The sequence below is a fragment of the Motacilla alba genome, chromosome 2 (genome assembly GCF_015832195.1).
Source record: "Motacilla alba alba isolate MOTALB_02 chromosome 2, Motacilla_alba_V1.0_pri, whole genome shotgun sequence".
Lineage (NCBI taxonomy): Eukaryota > Metazoa > Chordata > Aves > Passeriformes > Motacillidae > Motacilla > Motacilla alba.
In genome coordinates, this window is record NC_052017.1 from 117,599,809 (window position 1) to 117,613,667 (window position 13,859).

General features: G+C 41.2%; 2 protein-coding genes across 20 annotated transcripts in view; one reads left to right on the forward strand and one right to left on the reverse strand.

Annotated features, from left to right (window-relative positions):
• Positions 1-575: 575 nt before the first annotated feature.
• COPS5 (COP9 signalosome subunit 5) lies at positions 576-10,870 on the reverse strand. Its single transcript, XM_038129115.1, has 8 exons — positions 10,580-10,870; positions 10,241-10,475; positions 7,580-7,708; positions 7,039-7,104; positions 5,494-5,579; positions 4,571-4,682; positions 3,713-3,861; positions 576-971 (listed from the first exon to the last, which is right to left on the reverse strand). The coding sequence occupies exons 1-8, from the start codon at positions 10,735-10,737 to the stop codon at positions 887-889; spliced, it is 1,020 nt and encodes a 339-aa protein (XP_037985043.1). The 5' UTR covers positions 10,738-10,870; the 3' UTR covers positions 576-886.
• Positions 10,871-10,905: 35 nt separating this feature from the next.
• CSPP1 (centrosome and spindle pole associated protein 1) overlaps positions 10,906-13,859 on the forward strand; it is a 62,302-nt gene continuing 59,348 nt past the window's right edge. For 15 of the 19 annotated variants that reach the window (XM_038129093.1, XM_038129094.1, XM_038129111.1 and 12 more), the window contains exon 1: positions 10,906-11,268. In XM_038129093.1, the coding sequence (XP_037985021.1) occupies positions 11,259-11,268 (10 nt within the window). In that variant the 5' untranslated portion in view covers positions 10,906-11,258. Of the gene's footprint in view, positions 11,711-12,157; positions 12,873-13,859 lie in introns of those variants that run through there. The other 4 variants (XM_038129097.1, XM_038129098.1, XM_038129096.1 and 1 more) reach the window with 2 other exon arrangements.

The window sequence follows — 13,859 nt, forward strand, 5'->3', positions numbered from 1 at the left end:
AACAAACTTAGATCAGCCCTGCAGCAGCACCACTTTGTAAGCCAGACATTATGATTAATGCATTTAGTATCTGTGGCCTGAAATTAGCCTAATGCGTATTTCAAAGGTAATTTTTCATTTGGATCCTTCGTATGCAACAAGTGACTATGACAAGCAATAGAAGGTGAGCAGGAGAAAAGTAATAGTATATAACCATGTTACGAGTTTCACTGCAGGGCTGGTCAATAGTTGACTATTTAGAAATATAAAACATCCATCATGAGTGTGAAGCTATAAGCAAAACACTGTTGTACCATGCATAAATGTTTCATTACTGTGAAAGAAACCATTTCTGGCTGGACCAGTAAACCTCAATCAGGAAAGGCTCCGTTAAATTTAATAACTTGTTGAAAGATAAAAAAATGGGATTTCAATTCTTAAAATTAAGCACAGATATTAAAATCTGAGAAACAAACTTCTTACACTACATAGGTGACCTATCTAATCTGTGCAGACAGAACTTTTCCACAGAACAATGAGAAAAAGAGCAAAAGAAGATAAACGTTTGCCAAAAATATCAAGGCCCAAAACGCACATTTAGTTTCAAAATTCTTTTATTGCAGTTGGATAATAGAGATAAATATCTAAGAGCAAAATCCAGTAAGTCACATTTATTTTCCTTTGGAACAATTCTGCAAACTGGTTTTATGATAAAGAACAAAAAGTTGCACTGCATTTTGGAACATTTTGTTCTTTAAAACTGGTCAGACAGGTGGGAAATATTAAAGTACTACAAATTAAATGAATAATTTTCCACTTCAGCTTCATTTCCCAAACTGAACAAGTCCAAGCAAAAGAAACTATGGTATTTTCTGCTTTGGAGATACATATCAACTGGTAATGCACTTCAAGCTATATTAATTTGATTAAAAAGTTTATCCTTAATAACCTGAGACATCAATCCATGTATAGCTTCTATGGTGGTCTTGCAGCTGAAAAACAAGCATAAATTTAATGTTGGACAAAAACTGAACCGAACTGTCATTTTCTTGAAGATATCCAGCTGTTTTGAAAGTTCAGGGTGCCCATAACCCCATGAATCTTAAAAACTGTCCAGAAAGGAACAGTCACATACAGCAATTTAGCTATTGTTGCCAGTATCTTTTTGTTACTTAAAAAGCAAACTACACACAAAACCAATTCCAGAAAACTTTGTCTTGCAATTTATGACATCTTAACATCATGAACAATAACAAGTGGGCTCTGTGGTCATCTGAAAAAAAATCCTTAGGGAAATAGAGCTATCAGCTGGTATTATCAATACCTGCAGGCTCTCAGTGCTCTCTACCTTTATCTCCTTTGCCCAAGCCCAGGACAGTAGTGTACAGTAACCATGGTTCCTCTGAGAAACTTTACAGTGAACAATAAAGAAAAGTTTATACAACAAATCAGTTATTGGTCAAAATATGTAATGTGCAAAACCTTCAAAGAGCTGAGAGGATTCCTTTGGATTCAAGTTTTCCCCAATGTCTGCCATAGGGCAGTGTAGTGTCAAACTAACAAATAAAAACAGACTGTAAAAAATTATGTAAAAATGCAATAGATTAATCAGGACTGAAGGCATGGAGAACAGAGACAAATTACTATTAGGCAGATAAAGGAATCCTAGGCAAAGCAAGCTGACTTGAAGCACAACTTGGCTAATGCATATGTCCCCTTAGAAAATGGCTTAGAGATGTGCATGGACAGTAACAGCACTTATCATACAGCCCAGTGTAAGCACCTTTATGCTAATGCTTTACAGCACTGTTTTCCCAAAGCAGGTATGTCTAACAATCCTTTGGTGATCTTTGCAGCCTTATTTCTTCAGAGTAATTTAGGGTGACACCAAATTAATTGTCCTGTGTCTGCACAGGCCTTCTACTGTCTTTTCTGTTAGGAAAGATCACTACTGAAGAAAAACACGCATCTCTAGAAGTGTTACACTTCATTTTGGGAACTATGGTAGCTTTTGTTGTACAGGAAAGCAGAGTTTTTTACAAAAACAATTCCTTCCAATCCCTTACAATTTATAAACTAACTACTGATGAAGACTAAATAAAAACAGAAAAGAAAAATACTACAACTGCTGCAACAAATAATATAGTAGCATGATCAGAGAAGGAGCTATTTCTTAGAATAACTGTAAGCATGTAAGAGTAAGGGGAAAATAAAATGCAGTCAGTATAATGGGATTCCAGACAGCAATGCAAACTTATCAGCAACTCCATCCTCCTTGTGTCTTTAAAGCATTGCTATTCTATTTCCCTACAGGAACTGTGAGGTATCACTTAACCTGGCTGCTCTGAGCTAGCAACAGCATTAACTCCACTGCAAATGTATTCTGCAATTAAAATAGGCTAAATGAGTATTAATTTTTATAAAGTCAACCCCTCTCCAATTCGATCATGTTTGTTAGGAAAATTTTAAGAGCTGTTAGCTTTCCAGAAAAATGAACAAAGTTGTGTCAGGGGGAGAGAATACCAGGAAACTGTTCTGTTATCAAGATAAAGTGATGGGGAAGAGGGACAGAAAGCCTCAACATCTGAAAACATGCAAATGCAAACATCCCAGACTTTGTTCAATTTCTGCACTCTGTTCTACAGGATTCTACAGAATTGTTTCCTTATTCAATGTAATTACTACATCTCACTCAGAACACTCCTATGGTGTGTGCAGGTGAGTTTTGCCTTCTCCACAGATGGACCTGAGTTTGTACCACCATATAAAGTGCAGTATTTCTTGGTTTTCAAAGTCTGAAATTTGCCAAATACAATGTCCTTGAACAACCCAGCTGTATGAGCTGTTGAATACTATTAACCTCTGTTAAAAGATTTTACTTGGAAAAATGATGACTCTAACATGATACAGTCGAAGCATGTATATAATTCTTAAGACTACTGAGAAAGAGACGTGAGTATTACTGAGAAGCAACTCGTGTACTTCAAAGCTCAAAATAATCAGAGCTGATCACCAATAAACATAAGGAAAACTGAGGGAAAATACTGCAACTTCTTTGAAATAATGTTGTACATCTAGTGATAAGAAGTTTATTAACTTACAATAGCAAGTATTTGCTGTCAGGCAGGGTAGCTAAATATAAAGGCCAGAATATCTGTAAGGTACTTCTTAAAAACAAAAAACAACAACAAAAAACCCAACCTCTTCTTATTTCTTAAAAAAGGTACATTAATTAAGAAATATGAAAAAAAAAGGAGTTCATAATTTTTACATTAGTAAAGTATTAGACAAGTGTAAACTAAACTTACTGGACTGCTAACACTAGTTCTTAAAATCACGTTCTATACCATAATTTTACTTACCATAATTTTACTTAGTTTAAACCTGATTAACCATAAAAATGTGCTAATTTCTAGCAAAGTTACAATTTTGCATTAGACAGAAAACATTTTTTTGTTTGCCAGATACTGATGGAATTTTACAGCAATTTTTTGTTTAATAAACTAGAGTTAAATTTATTCCAAACCCCCTAAATTTAAAAATTAATTGTAGGTTTAATAGAGGCAAGATTTTCTTTAACTTTCAAAAACAACTAGTGACTTCTGGAGTCTTTAATTTCTACCTATAACCTAATTCTTATCTCTAATCTTCTCAGGTTACAATTACAGGCATGAGAAAAATTTAAAACCAAATAATACTTTTACATGAAGAACACATGGATGTGTTTTCTTACCTGTCTCTTGTTGCTTTTGCAAGTTTGTCTTCTGACTTCTTGTCATGAGTCTCTAAACCCAGCATGAAACTGCCCCTTCCAAGTTGAGCTTCTGACTGTTCCAATTTTTCAGACAAATCAAAGACTTGGCCAGTGGTATAGTCAGCATTCTTAAGAGAAAGAAAGTAATAAATATTGTGAATTTAAGCTATGAATTCAAGCATTTATACACAAAATAAACCAAATCTGAGAAATGTTTTAAAAAGTGTAGTGTTGCATATTTGAATCTATATCTGAAATTGAAGTGATATTGAACATGAGTGGTGGTTAAGAGAACAGAAGCTGAACATCTGACAAATGCTCAATCCCTAAAGCCTGAATTGGCTTCTTTTTATTACTTTCAACCCATGCCCTAAGTTAAGCAGGAGTAAGTAAAACTCAGTTGGTTTTGACCAAGAGAAAAAAAAAATTGGCATCTGCAGAGGGAAGGTTTTAATGCTCAGCTGTTACGCTGAACCTGCACTGTTTCTGTTACAACCTAATTTTAACAGTTCCATTTTTTCTTAAGTGTTTACTTATTAAACACTGTTATTCATTGCAGTGCTCTGTAGATTCAAGTTTAAAAGTATTTAAGACAAAATCTGAGTGTATAGAGAGAACTCAGTAAAATTAAACATGTTATTCCCACCTTCTTCTTTTACACAGCAGATATGAGGAACATGTCAGTATTTATGATTAGGAAAATCTTTCTTTCTTGTTTTATTGGACAGATTCTTAATGTGGGGTCTGTATCTATCAGTGTTCTATTAAGCATTTTACAGCAGAGGGCCTGCCTTTCAGACTCATGAATGCATCAATGCACACAACTGTGATACTTACAGTAAGCAAGCTAGAAGAACTGAGCGTGTTCACCCAGTACTTGTTCCACAACAGCTCAAGCAATTTACGATCCAAAGATGATTTAAAGTATGAGACTTCTAAAGCATAATACCTTTAAAAACAAACATGGAAACAAAATAAGTGTCCATCTAAACATGTCTTTCTTGACTGTCACATCCAAAGTACACGCCATTCAAAAAATCCTTATCAATAGCAAATATCTTCAAAAATTCAAAGTGCTTAAGGTTACTGCCAGTTCCAATTCTCTGTACAATTTTCCATAAGTAATTCATATATAGATTTAATAAATAATCCCCACACAAACTGCTGTGTTCTGTTAAATGAAATTTCAAGCGTTCTTAAAATTATTCTCTTAACAACACATTCCATGCTTGGGTTCTTCAGTACTGTAATAACTTACAGATGATTGTAGCTTTGCATGTATCACTTCTAACTTCTTGAGGAATGCTTGTTGCGGTAAATTTTACAAACAGGCAAACAATCTTACATCCTATCACACCTATTATGAAAGCCAGGCTTTAATGGTGTTAAAAATTAACACTCCCAGTAATGCAAGAAAAGGAGCTGCACAGCACTTGCCCCTGCTCAGAAGAGCAGTGGGATCACAGCCTCCCCACTCCTGCCGATCAATCGACATCTGACCCAACAAGGCATCACTACTTAAAAGTGTTCAGAAATCAACAGCTAAAGCTTTTAACCAGGTTCGTCTTTATCACTGCAGAATTCTCCCTTAAAGTATCTCCTGATAAATGCCAGTAACCCTTTTTTCACAAAAACAAGAGTGCTAAAGCAACAGTGAACTTCAAGATTTGAAATACTACAAGAAACTTACTTTTCCATACTGAATCACTAACCTAAACACAAACACAGAAAAAAAAAGTCAGTAGTTTTTTGTTACTTACTGTTTACAATGTACACCGAAGTCTTCTATTTTATTGAGTGGAATAGTCTGGTATTCAGAGGGACCTTCATCTGGAGGTTTATACCCCTAAAAATTTAACAAATGGCAAAAATGACACAGTAATTCTGAGGTTTTTCAAAATGCCTAAACTTTACAAAAACTTTCTAGTTTATGCAATTCTAGTTTTTTGGTTTTTTTTTTTGTTTTGTTTTTTTTTGTTTTGTTTGTTTGTTTTGCTCTAGAGGAAATGACATTTCCCCTGGCAGTCTGAAATTTGGAATTTTCCTGGATCTCAGGTTTACATTTGGCTTTACTAGCTGCACTGGTCATTACACTTGTAGGTTTATCAAAAGCAAACTAGTGGTCATTGTTGAGTTTCTTCAAGTGAGTAACATGGCAAGCTATGATTAGATAATTTCTTAGATCAAAGAAAAGGCAAGCTTCTTCTTTGACAGTATTTCTCTATCTGTTCTTGGAGACTTTGAGGAAAGATTTGAGAAGAGGGATGAAACATCTATGGATATGCCTTAGATATACCTAAAACTTTCAGTTGCTTGTTTAGCCAAGATGGTGCCATTCACAGCTCCTGACTAAGAACTGCCTGCAGTCCACTGTGAGAACTCCCTAAAAATATGCTTCTCATGTGCATTTTCCAGATGTGATTTGGTTTTCAGGTACAGGATTCCTCTCCCTTTTCAAAATTCTCAAAATATTTATGAAGTGATTTTGCCCACGGAAGTGAATATTCTCCTGAATCATAAAGTGTTCTAAGATCTCTTATGTTTTTGTCAACACAAAAATAATGCCTGTACCTCTCACAATCATTTTTGTTAATTACAAAATTAATTTTTTTTAAGCAATTGATTTTGGTAATTGTTTTACTGGATGGCTGTCTGAAGTTCTTGATGAGTCACTCATAACAGGGTATTTAAAAGATATACTTGAACTTCATCGGACTGAAATTAAATAGCACAGTCAGAAGTATACATGAGAGGATGCATTTGGAGACCTAGTTCTCCAATACTGTTGTGATTTCTTAGTTTTAAGCCCTACCCATACTGTTTAATTAACTTTTTTGTACAATAGTTTGTGAAGATTTATAATATTTATTTGAAAAAAGTTAAGTAGATAGTTTTGAACCTTCCTTTTCTAAAATGAAAAGCAAATTACAACATATTAAACATGCTATTAGCATTTTAGGTGTAAAAAATAAACAGAGAAGAACTAACATAAAATAATTTTGATAATGTTACCTACAACTATATCCATTAAAAACCAGCTATAGGGAGCTATTTAATTTTGGGACAGCTCCACAATCTGGACAGTGTAACTGATTTAACACTGCCAAAACTCTGTGAAAACCAAACCTGAAGTCAACCTTCATAAATGTAGTCCAAAATCAAAAGGCATGCAGAAGCCAGTGTATGGACACATTTTCCTTTGGAATGAACATTCAGTACAGCACAGCAGACCAAACTCAGACAATCATTTAAAGACAGTGCAGTATTCCCACACAAGATAACTTTAGGTAATTTTAACTATTTACCTTAGGATATGTCCTAAAAGCTCCAAGATTTACTTTTCCTGCAGATATTGTTCTTGTTGGATCAATCTGTTGAAATACAGGTAATACTCATTACGTACGTTTTATTATTTATTACAGGGTTAAATCAAGTTGATAGTAATTTTATTTTAGAAATGTAATTCATGCAAATCGTATTAGTTCTGTCATAAACAGTACTTTTTCTGCTGGTATGAGACTCTCTAAAAACATAGGAGTATCAATAGCCTTCAGTGAATTATTTTTCAAACTAACTTTCCTTATTTCCTAAATACTTAAAACCCCTTACACTTAAGAACTATATCATAACTGAAACAATGCAGTGAACATGGTCTAGCCAAGCAACGCTTCTGGTTTGCCCAGTATGTGGCCAGCAAAGCAGGAGTGGCACCAGTTTAAAGTGTGCATCTAATACCTCCATCATACAAAGGACACACTACTAAAATGCTAATAGACACAAATCCAAAAATTATTCCCCTCAACACGATTTGCTATGCAGGGTTATCACCCACCAGCCAGTACTTACAACCACTGCTACGAAGGGTTCCTGAAATTGCTGGTTAAGCATCTGGGTACTGACGTCGATCCCGGAGAGCCAGCAGCCGTAGCCGGGGTGACTGTGGTACCAGCCGATGGCATTTTCCAGGCGTCCGACCTAAGAAAGAGCAGGGAAGGGAAACAACCCCGGCGTTCAGCTCCATTCCCAAAGCACCGGCTGCCCTCCAGCGGCACTTCCAGCACGCTGCAAGGCGCGGCAGGATAAACAGGAATTTCCACGCGTGTTGAAATATTCCCTAGAAACCGTGCCATGAGTAGTACTGGCATTCTCTGCTACAGCCGCTGCCACAGAACAAAGGCCTTCAAGGAGCCTGGAGCTCCTTCTTCAGTGACAGCTGGGGTACAGAAGAGGCTCCACACGGCTGGATGGTGAGCTGCAGCCGCTCTACAGGGCTGAGAAAATTCTTAGCAATATAACACAAGTATATCTAACCTCATATAATGTAGGGACCACCAGTAGAGAATTAATTATTTAGTATGGTAACATATCTCACAGGCACATACTATTAGATTGGTGGCAGGTTTAAAAAATAACTTCCAAGGCATGCTTTCAAACACCAGAAGTGACAGAAATGATTGCCTGGAGACAGGTTTAGAAGTCAAAAGATGAATTTTGGACAAGTTTTTCTTAGACAAAACCTCTCAAAATAGGAGTTTCCAAATAATACACCTGGCTATCTCTAAAAATGCTGGAAGAGAAAGGAGTAGAGCAAAAAAAACCCCAGGAGAATAAACATCCATTGAACTGAATTTTTGTAATCCCCTCTTCTGTAATCCTCCTCTTTTGTAATCCTCTCAAGGAATTGTTTACTGGCTGCTCCAGTAACAATGAGACGGAACATACAAACTGCCTACTTGAGTTTTTTACTGGTAAAGAATATTTATATTTTCTTTACAACTCCCATGAGAGAGACCAACAAAATGCTAAAGAACATGTGTTATTTTTTAAAGATAAATGATGCACTTGAACCACATTAAGACCAGATCCTGTCCATGGAGAATAAACTAACTGGAATGGCAGCATCCATAAAGCACTTCCATAGGGGGATATATTAACTAGCACCTAATGATAAGAAGGGCTATTCCAGGAACAAGTGCTTGCCAAAATCAAATACGAAACAGCCAGCATGAAAACTCTGCCAGAGCACCAGAAAAGCTGAGTTATTTTATTTGCACACAAGTTCATTTTCAAAATTGTGAAACTGACTACAGAAAAAACTGAACAACATAAACAATGGGAAAATAAACATTTCCTGTCACGTAAGAACTCCTACAGAAACCTGGCCTGTTTTAAAGCTGTTAAGACAAGCTGTTTAGAATTTTATGCTATATACTTACCACTTTGAAATTCAGTATTTCTACCTAAAAATGGGATTCTATGAATATATCTGTATCTAAAGATAGCATGACTGTATCGTTAGGCAAAGACATCTCTTCAAGTTACCTACTTTTTGCAACAAGAGTATTAGCATCACGACATTGTTTTCAGAAAAACTAGATTAATTATTTCTGCATTTCTCACAGGGATGAATTATTTAAAAAAGCCCCAGAACATAAATATTTCTGCATTATGTTTACTCTTTGCTGATGTTATGATTCAGCCTAATGCACATCCATTTCAATATCTTCAACTCTGTGTAAGGCTATGAATATAAATCCAGCTCTCCAAAAGAACCCAAATACTGCTGTTATATCCACTTAGAATGTAAGGGGCTTCTAATTTTAGCTGGTTTAAAAATCAGTGGGTCAACTGGGCATCAAAACTGTTTGAGCTTGAAGAGTTAAAGTTATTTAAACCCTTATTTCCAGTATAGAATGGTCCTATATTGGAAGAGGCAATATCAGGAAGTGCTGATGTGCTGTGCTGGTTTCCACATCAGCCACAGAGCCAAGCTGTATTTCTGTTATCCTTCTGCACATGAGTCAGAATAGACAGCTTTAATATGACGTGGATCTCTGAATAGAAAGTGACAAAGATGGGAAACAGACAAGCGAGTCTGTTAATCTAAATTTCCAAAGGATAAATATGAATAATTAAGTTGCACTGAAACCTACTTATTCCTTCATCGGCCTCTTCTTCACAAATATGTCTTTTTTAATGGAAAAGAGCAGCATACTATACAGTAAGACCTCAGAAGAATGTAAGAATAAATGTCATAATTCTGATCTGCAAATACTAAGGAAGTCCATTGCACACATAGATTTAATTTTGCATACTGTTTTTAGAAAGAAGTATCTGTTATTTTAGAAACACTCTCACACAGCCAGCAGCCTCAACCATAAAAACACTTCCTCAGCAATGAAAATAATTTACAAAGGAAAGGAGAACGCACTACTTTCCACAGAATCATTAAGGTTGGAAAAGACCTCCAAGATCATCGTGTCCAACCTTTGGTGACCTAGAGTAAGTCAGGGAAATATGTCTGTGAAGATGTTTACGGGCCCCTGCGTTCCGTGCTGCTGACACAATTCTTACTGTCACGTTTGAGGACAGACGGGACAATCGGGCAGGCACTTCATCCCTGGGGGAGGGAGGAAGCCTGCAACCCCCCGGGTATGTTCCTGGAGCTCACAAGACGCACGGGATCTCCTCGGGGAGGGTCAGACACCCCCTGGCACCTCTCCTTACCTGCTTGGCGTTCTCGATGTAGGCAGCCATGTACTCGTAGGCGGCGGCCTGCGCGTTGACGCGGGTCTCGGTGCCCTCCACGGGCAGGGCGAAGCTGTCCATGATGATCATGGTCTCCCCGTCCACCTTGCCCAGCATGAGCCCCATCACCTCCAGATTGCCGCCGGACCTGGCGTGCATCACCATCTTCAGCAGCGCCAGCGCAGAGATCTTGCAGTACTTGAAGTAATGGTGGCTGCAACAACGCAGAGGCCGCGGAAGGGAAGGCAGAGCCATCAGAACAGGCCGGTCCTCACCGCCCAAGCCGCCCGCCCGCTCCGCCGCCCCGCTCCCACTCACTCCTTGGTCCAGGGCTTGGCCGCCAGGATCTCCTGCTGCTGCTTGCGGTCGTACTTGTAGATCTCGTCGATGCTCTGCGCCTCCTGCATGTTGTTCGCCAGCTCCCAGGTCTTCTGCGCCATCCCGCTCCCGGAGGCGCCGCTCCCCGCCGCCGCCATCGCCCCGCTCCCGGCCCCGGTCCCGCTCCCGGCCGCGGCCCCGCTCCGCCGCCCCGGGCCGCCGGCGGAACCAAGCGCGGGGCGGGGTACGCACGGACGGTGGTACGGTCCGCGGGGGTACGCACGGACGGTGGTATGGTCCGCGGGGGTACGCACGGGCGATGGTACGGTCCGCGCAGGCCCGGCGCGGGCGGCGCTGCGCCCCCAGCGGCCGCGCTCGGCTCTGCACGCGGCCGGGCCCGAGCCGCTCGCCCCGTGAAGCGGCGCCGCAGCAACCTGACCCCGCCCGCGCCGAGGCCTTTCTCGCTACTTATCCATTTGTTTATTGACTTACGCTTTTTAAATTACTGTGTCCAGATCGGGGCTGCTCAGTACGGGAGAGACACGGAACATCTGGAGCGGGTCCAGCGGAGGGAAACAAAGATGTTTAAGGGACGGGAGCATCTCTTTCGTGAGGAAAGGCTGAGGGAGCTGGGCCTGTTCAGCCTCGAGAAAGAGACGACTGAGAGGGCGCCTTATCAATGTATATAGGTATCTAAAGTGGGAGGCGTCAGGAGGATGGAGCCAGGCTCTGCTGGGAGGTGCCAAGCAATAGGACAAGAGGCAAGAAAACTGATGCACAGGAAATTGCCCCCGAAGATGAGGAAGAGCTGCTTTCCTGTGCCGGTGAACGGATTGCCCAGAAAGCTTGTGGGGTCTCCCTGGCGATACTCCAGAGCCGTCTGGATGCCATCCTGTGCCCTGTGCTCTAGAGTGACCCGCTGTGGTCCTTTCTAACCGGCCCTACTCTGGGACGCTGGGAAGCGCGCCCGCCGCCGCCTCCCCTCCCGCTGCCTTTCCCCGCCCGGGAGGCGGTGGCAGCCGGGTCGCGCCGCCCTCCGGGGCAGCGGGGGGCGCTGCGCGGCGCCGCCCGCCGGGTTCCGGGGCGGCAGTAACGCGCGGGGCGCGGACGGAGCCGTGGCCGCCGGTACCGGTGAGCGGGCGGCGGGGCCGGCGCGGCCCTCGGGGACTCTCCTCGCAGCCCCGCCGGGCGGTTCCATCGCCCGCATCGCTCACAGCGCGGAGCGGGCGGCGGCGGGAGCCAGGGGGGTTCGCCGCGCAGCGGGACGGGCTCCGGAGCGGGACGGGGCGGGGGCGCCCCTGGGGCGTGCCGCCGTGTCTGGGGGTCCCCGCGGGGGCGGCGGGGCTCGGCTCGGCTCGGCTCGGCTGGGCTGGGCTGGGCCGGGCTGGTCCCGGCCCTCCGGTGGGGCCGCTTGTTGTGCGGCCGTTGCCTGACAACGACGCCGCGATCCGGAAAGGGGCCGAGCCCCGAGTGCCGCATCCCCGCCCCGCAGCTGCTCCCTGGGGCGGTGGAGCCTCCGGGAGTGCCCCAGAGGTGCTGCCGGGGAGGGAGGGAGGGAGGGAGGGGGGCGAGCGCTGCAGGCCGGGGAAGAGGCGCTTCCCCGAGCTGTCGCTCTTGGAGAAATAAACCTTATCTCCTGGGTCTGAAAGTTTTTCAAAATTAGTGTCTTTTTGGGTCAAATTACGTGCTCTGAAAAATAGATAAGCCCTGCAGTGGAGGGAAAGTAACTCGCGAAACTTGTTGCTTGGTTGTTCCGGGGATAGATTGCCTTCTCAGTTGCGAAAAAGTCGCGTTACTTTAGTCAAGAGTTTATTTTTGGTGAACGGCCAGACTCTGAAATCTGTGCTTTTTCAGCAATGAATTTGAAAGAAATGTCCAGGGAGCACGTCTCTGGCAGCAGTAGCTTATTCCAAGTGCCATTCACAAGGGTACAGAAGCAGTCAGTACTGATTCCTTAGGAAGTTTGGGTTAAACTTTAAACAATGTTTCTTAATGACACAATTAGTGGCCGTGTAACTTGTAAGTACAATTACTAAATGTGGCATATAGTTGCTCTTTCAAAGCATTTCCCTCCTTGCCACCCGTGCCGCAGTTCACGTGGATGGGAATTGCCATTTTGCCCGTGCTCCTGATGATTGCAATATTATGATGGCATAGAACAGACAAAATCTGCTTGCACATGCTGATTTTAAATTTTGTGTGTTTCCCTGAACAATTAGGAGGGGAAGGGAAAGATTAAAATGGAATGCAGTAAACGTCGCTTCAGGTGATAGAGTAGCTACACAATACATAGGTAAATATAGTACATACAATACATATGCACATTAATGTTTTGGATACCTTGAATAGAGAGATACGGATTGTTGACTCTCTTTGGGCATAGATCCAGTAAAAATCTCGTGTTCAAACTTGACTTATTGTTCTTGAATATCTGCATGCTTTCTATTGCTTGGTATATTTGCTTAAGTTGAAGTCTACCTAGGTGACTTTAATTGCCCAGAGCTGCTTTTGTGAAAACTCTGAATAAGGAAAAGAGGCTATGAAAGTCTAAAATCTTCTTGAATGAAAATATATGTAAAAATATTTTTATGGGATATTTTCAGACAGTACTTGAATATATAGCAGCAATATGTTTAATGGAATTTCACTTTGAATAATGCATTGTTTTGGGAATTCAAATTTTCCAAGATTTAAAGTTGCAAGAGCTAAAGAAAGGTGATAGATACGTCCTGTCAAACGTTTTTTAGAAATACCATTTACAAAATACCCTGTTTTCCAAAAAGTTAAAAAAGTATGCTTATACCTCGTGATTTTGAGGGCATATGGATAGATTTTTAAGTGTTTACAGTATATTCTGACTTTCCTTTTGTGCTCTGTCCATGCCCATGGAGTGATATTTCCCAGCTTGGTTTTGAATCTGCTACTTTCAGTAGTAATTGCAAGGATCTAGAAATGCACAAAAAGAATTTAAATGCATTGCTAAACTGAAATGATTTTGTTTTGAATTGGTGTTAGTGTCAGGCTGAGCCTCAGTGTGTTTGTGCAGCCATGGGAAGCCAGTGTGAAGTTGACAGTTCCCTGTGAGTTCGGTGCTGTCACCTCCAAGACAGTTCACTGCACACCTGGGGGCTTGGTAGCCCTCGCCTCAGATACAAATGTGCTCTTTCTTTATTTTTATTGTGATTAGTCATGATCTCTTCACATGGTACAGTAGATGATAAAATTGACTAATATTCAGTAGGATATTTGCTTACGTGCTGGTGTATTTTTGGAACTTAAC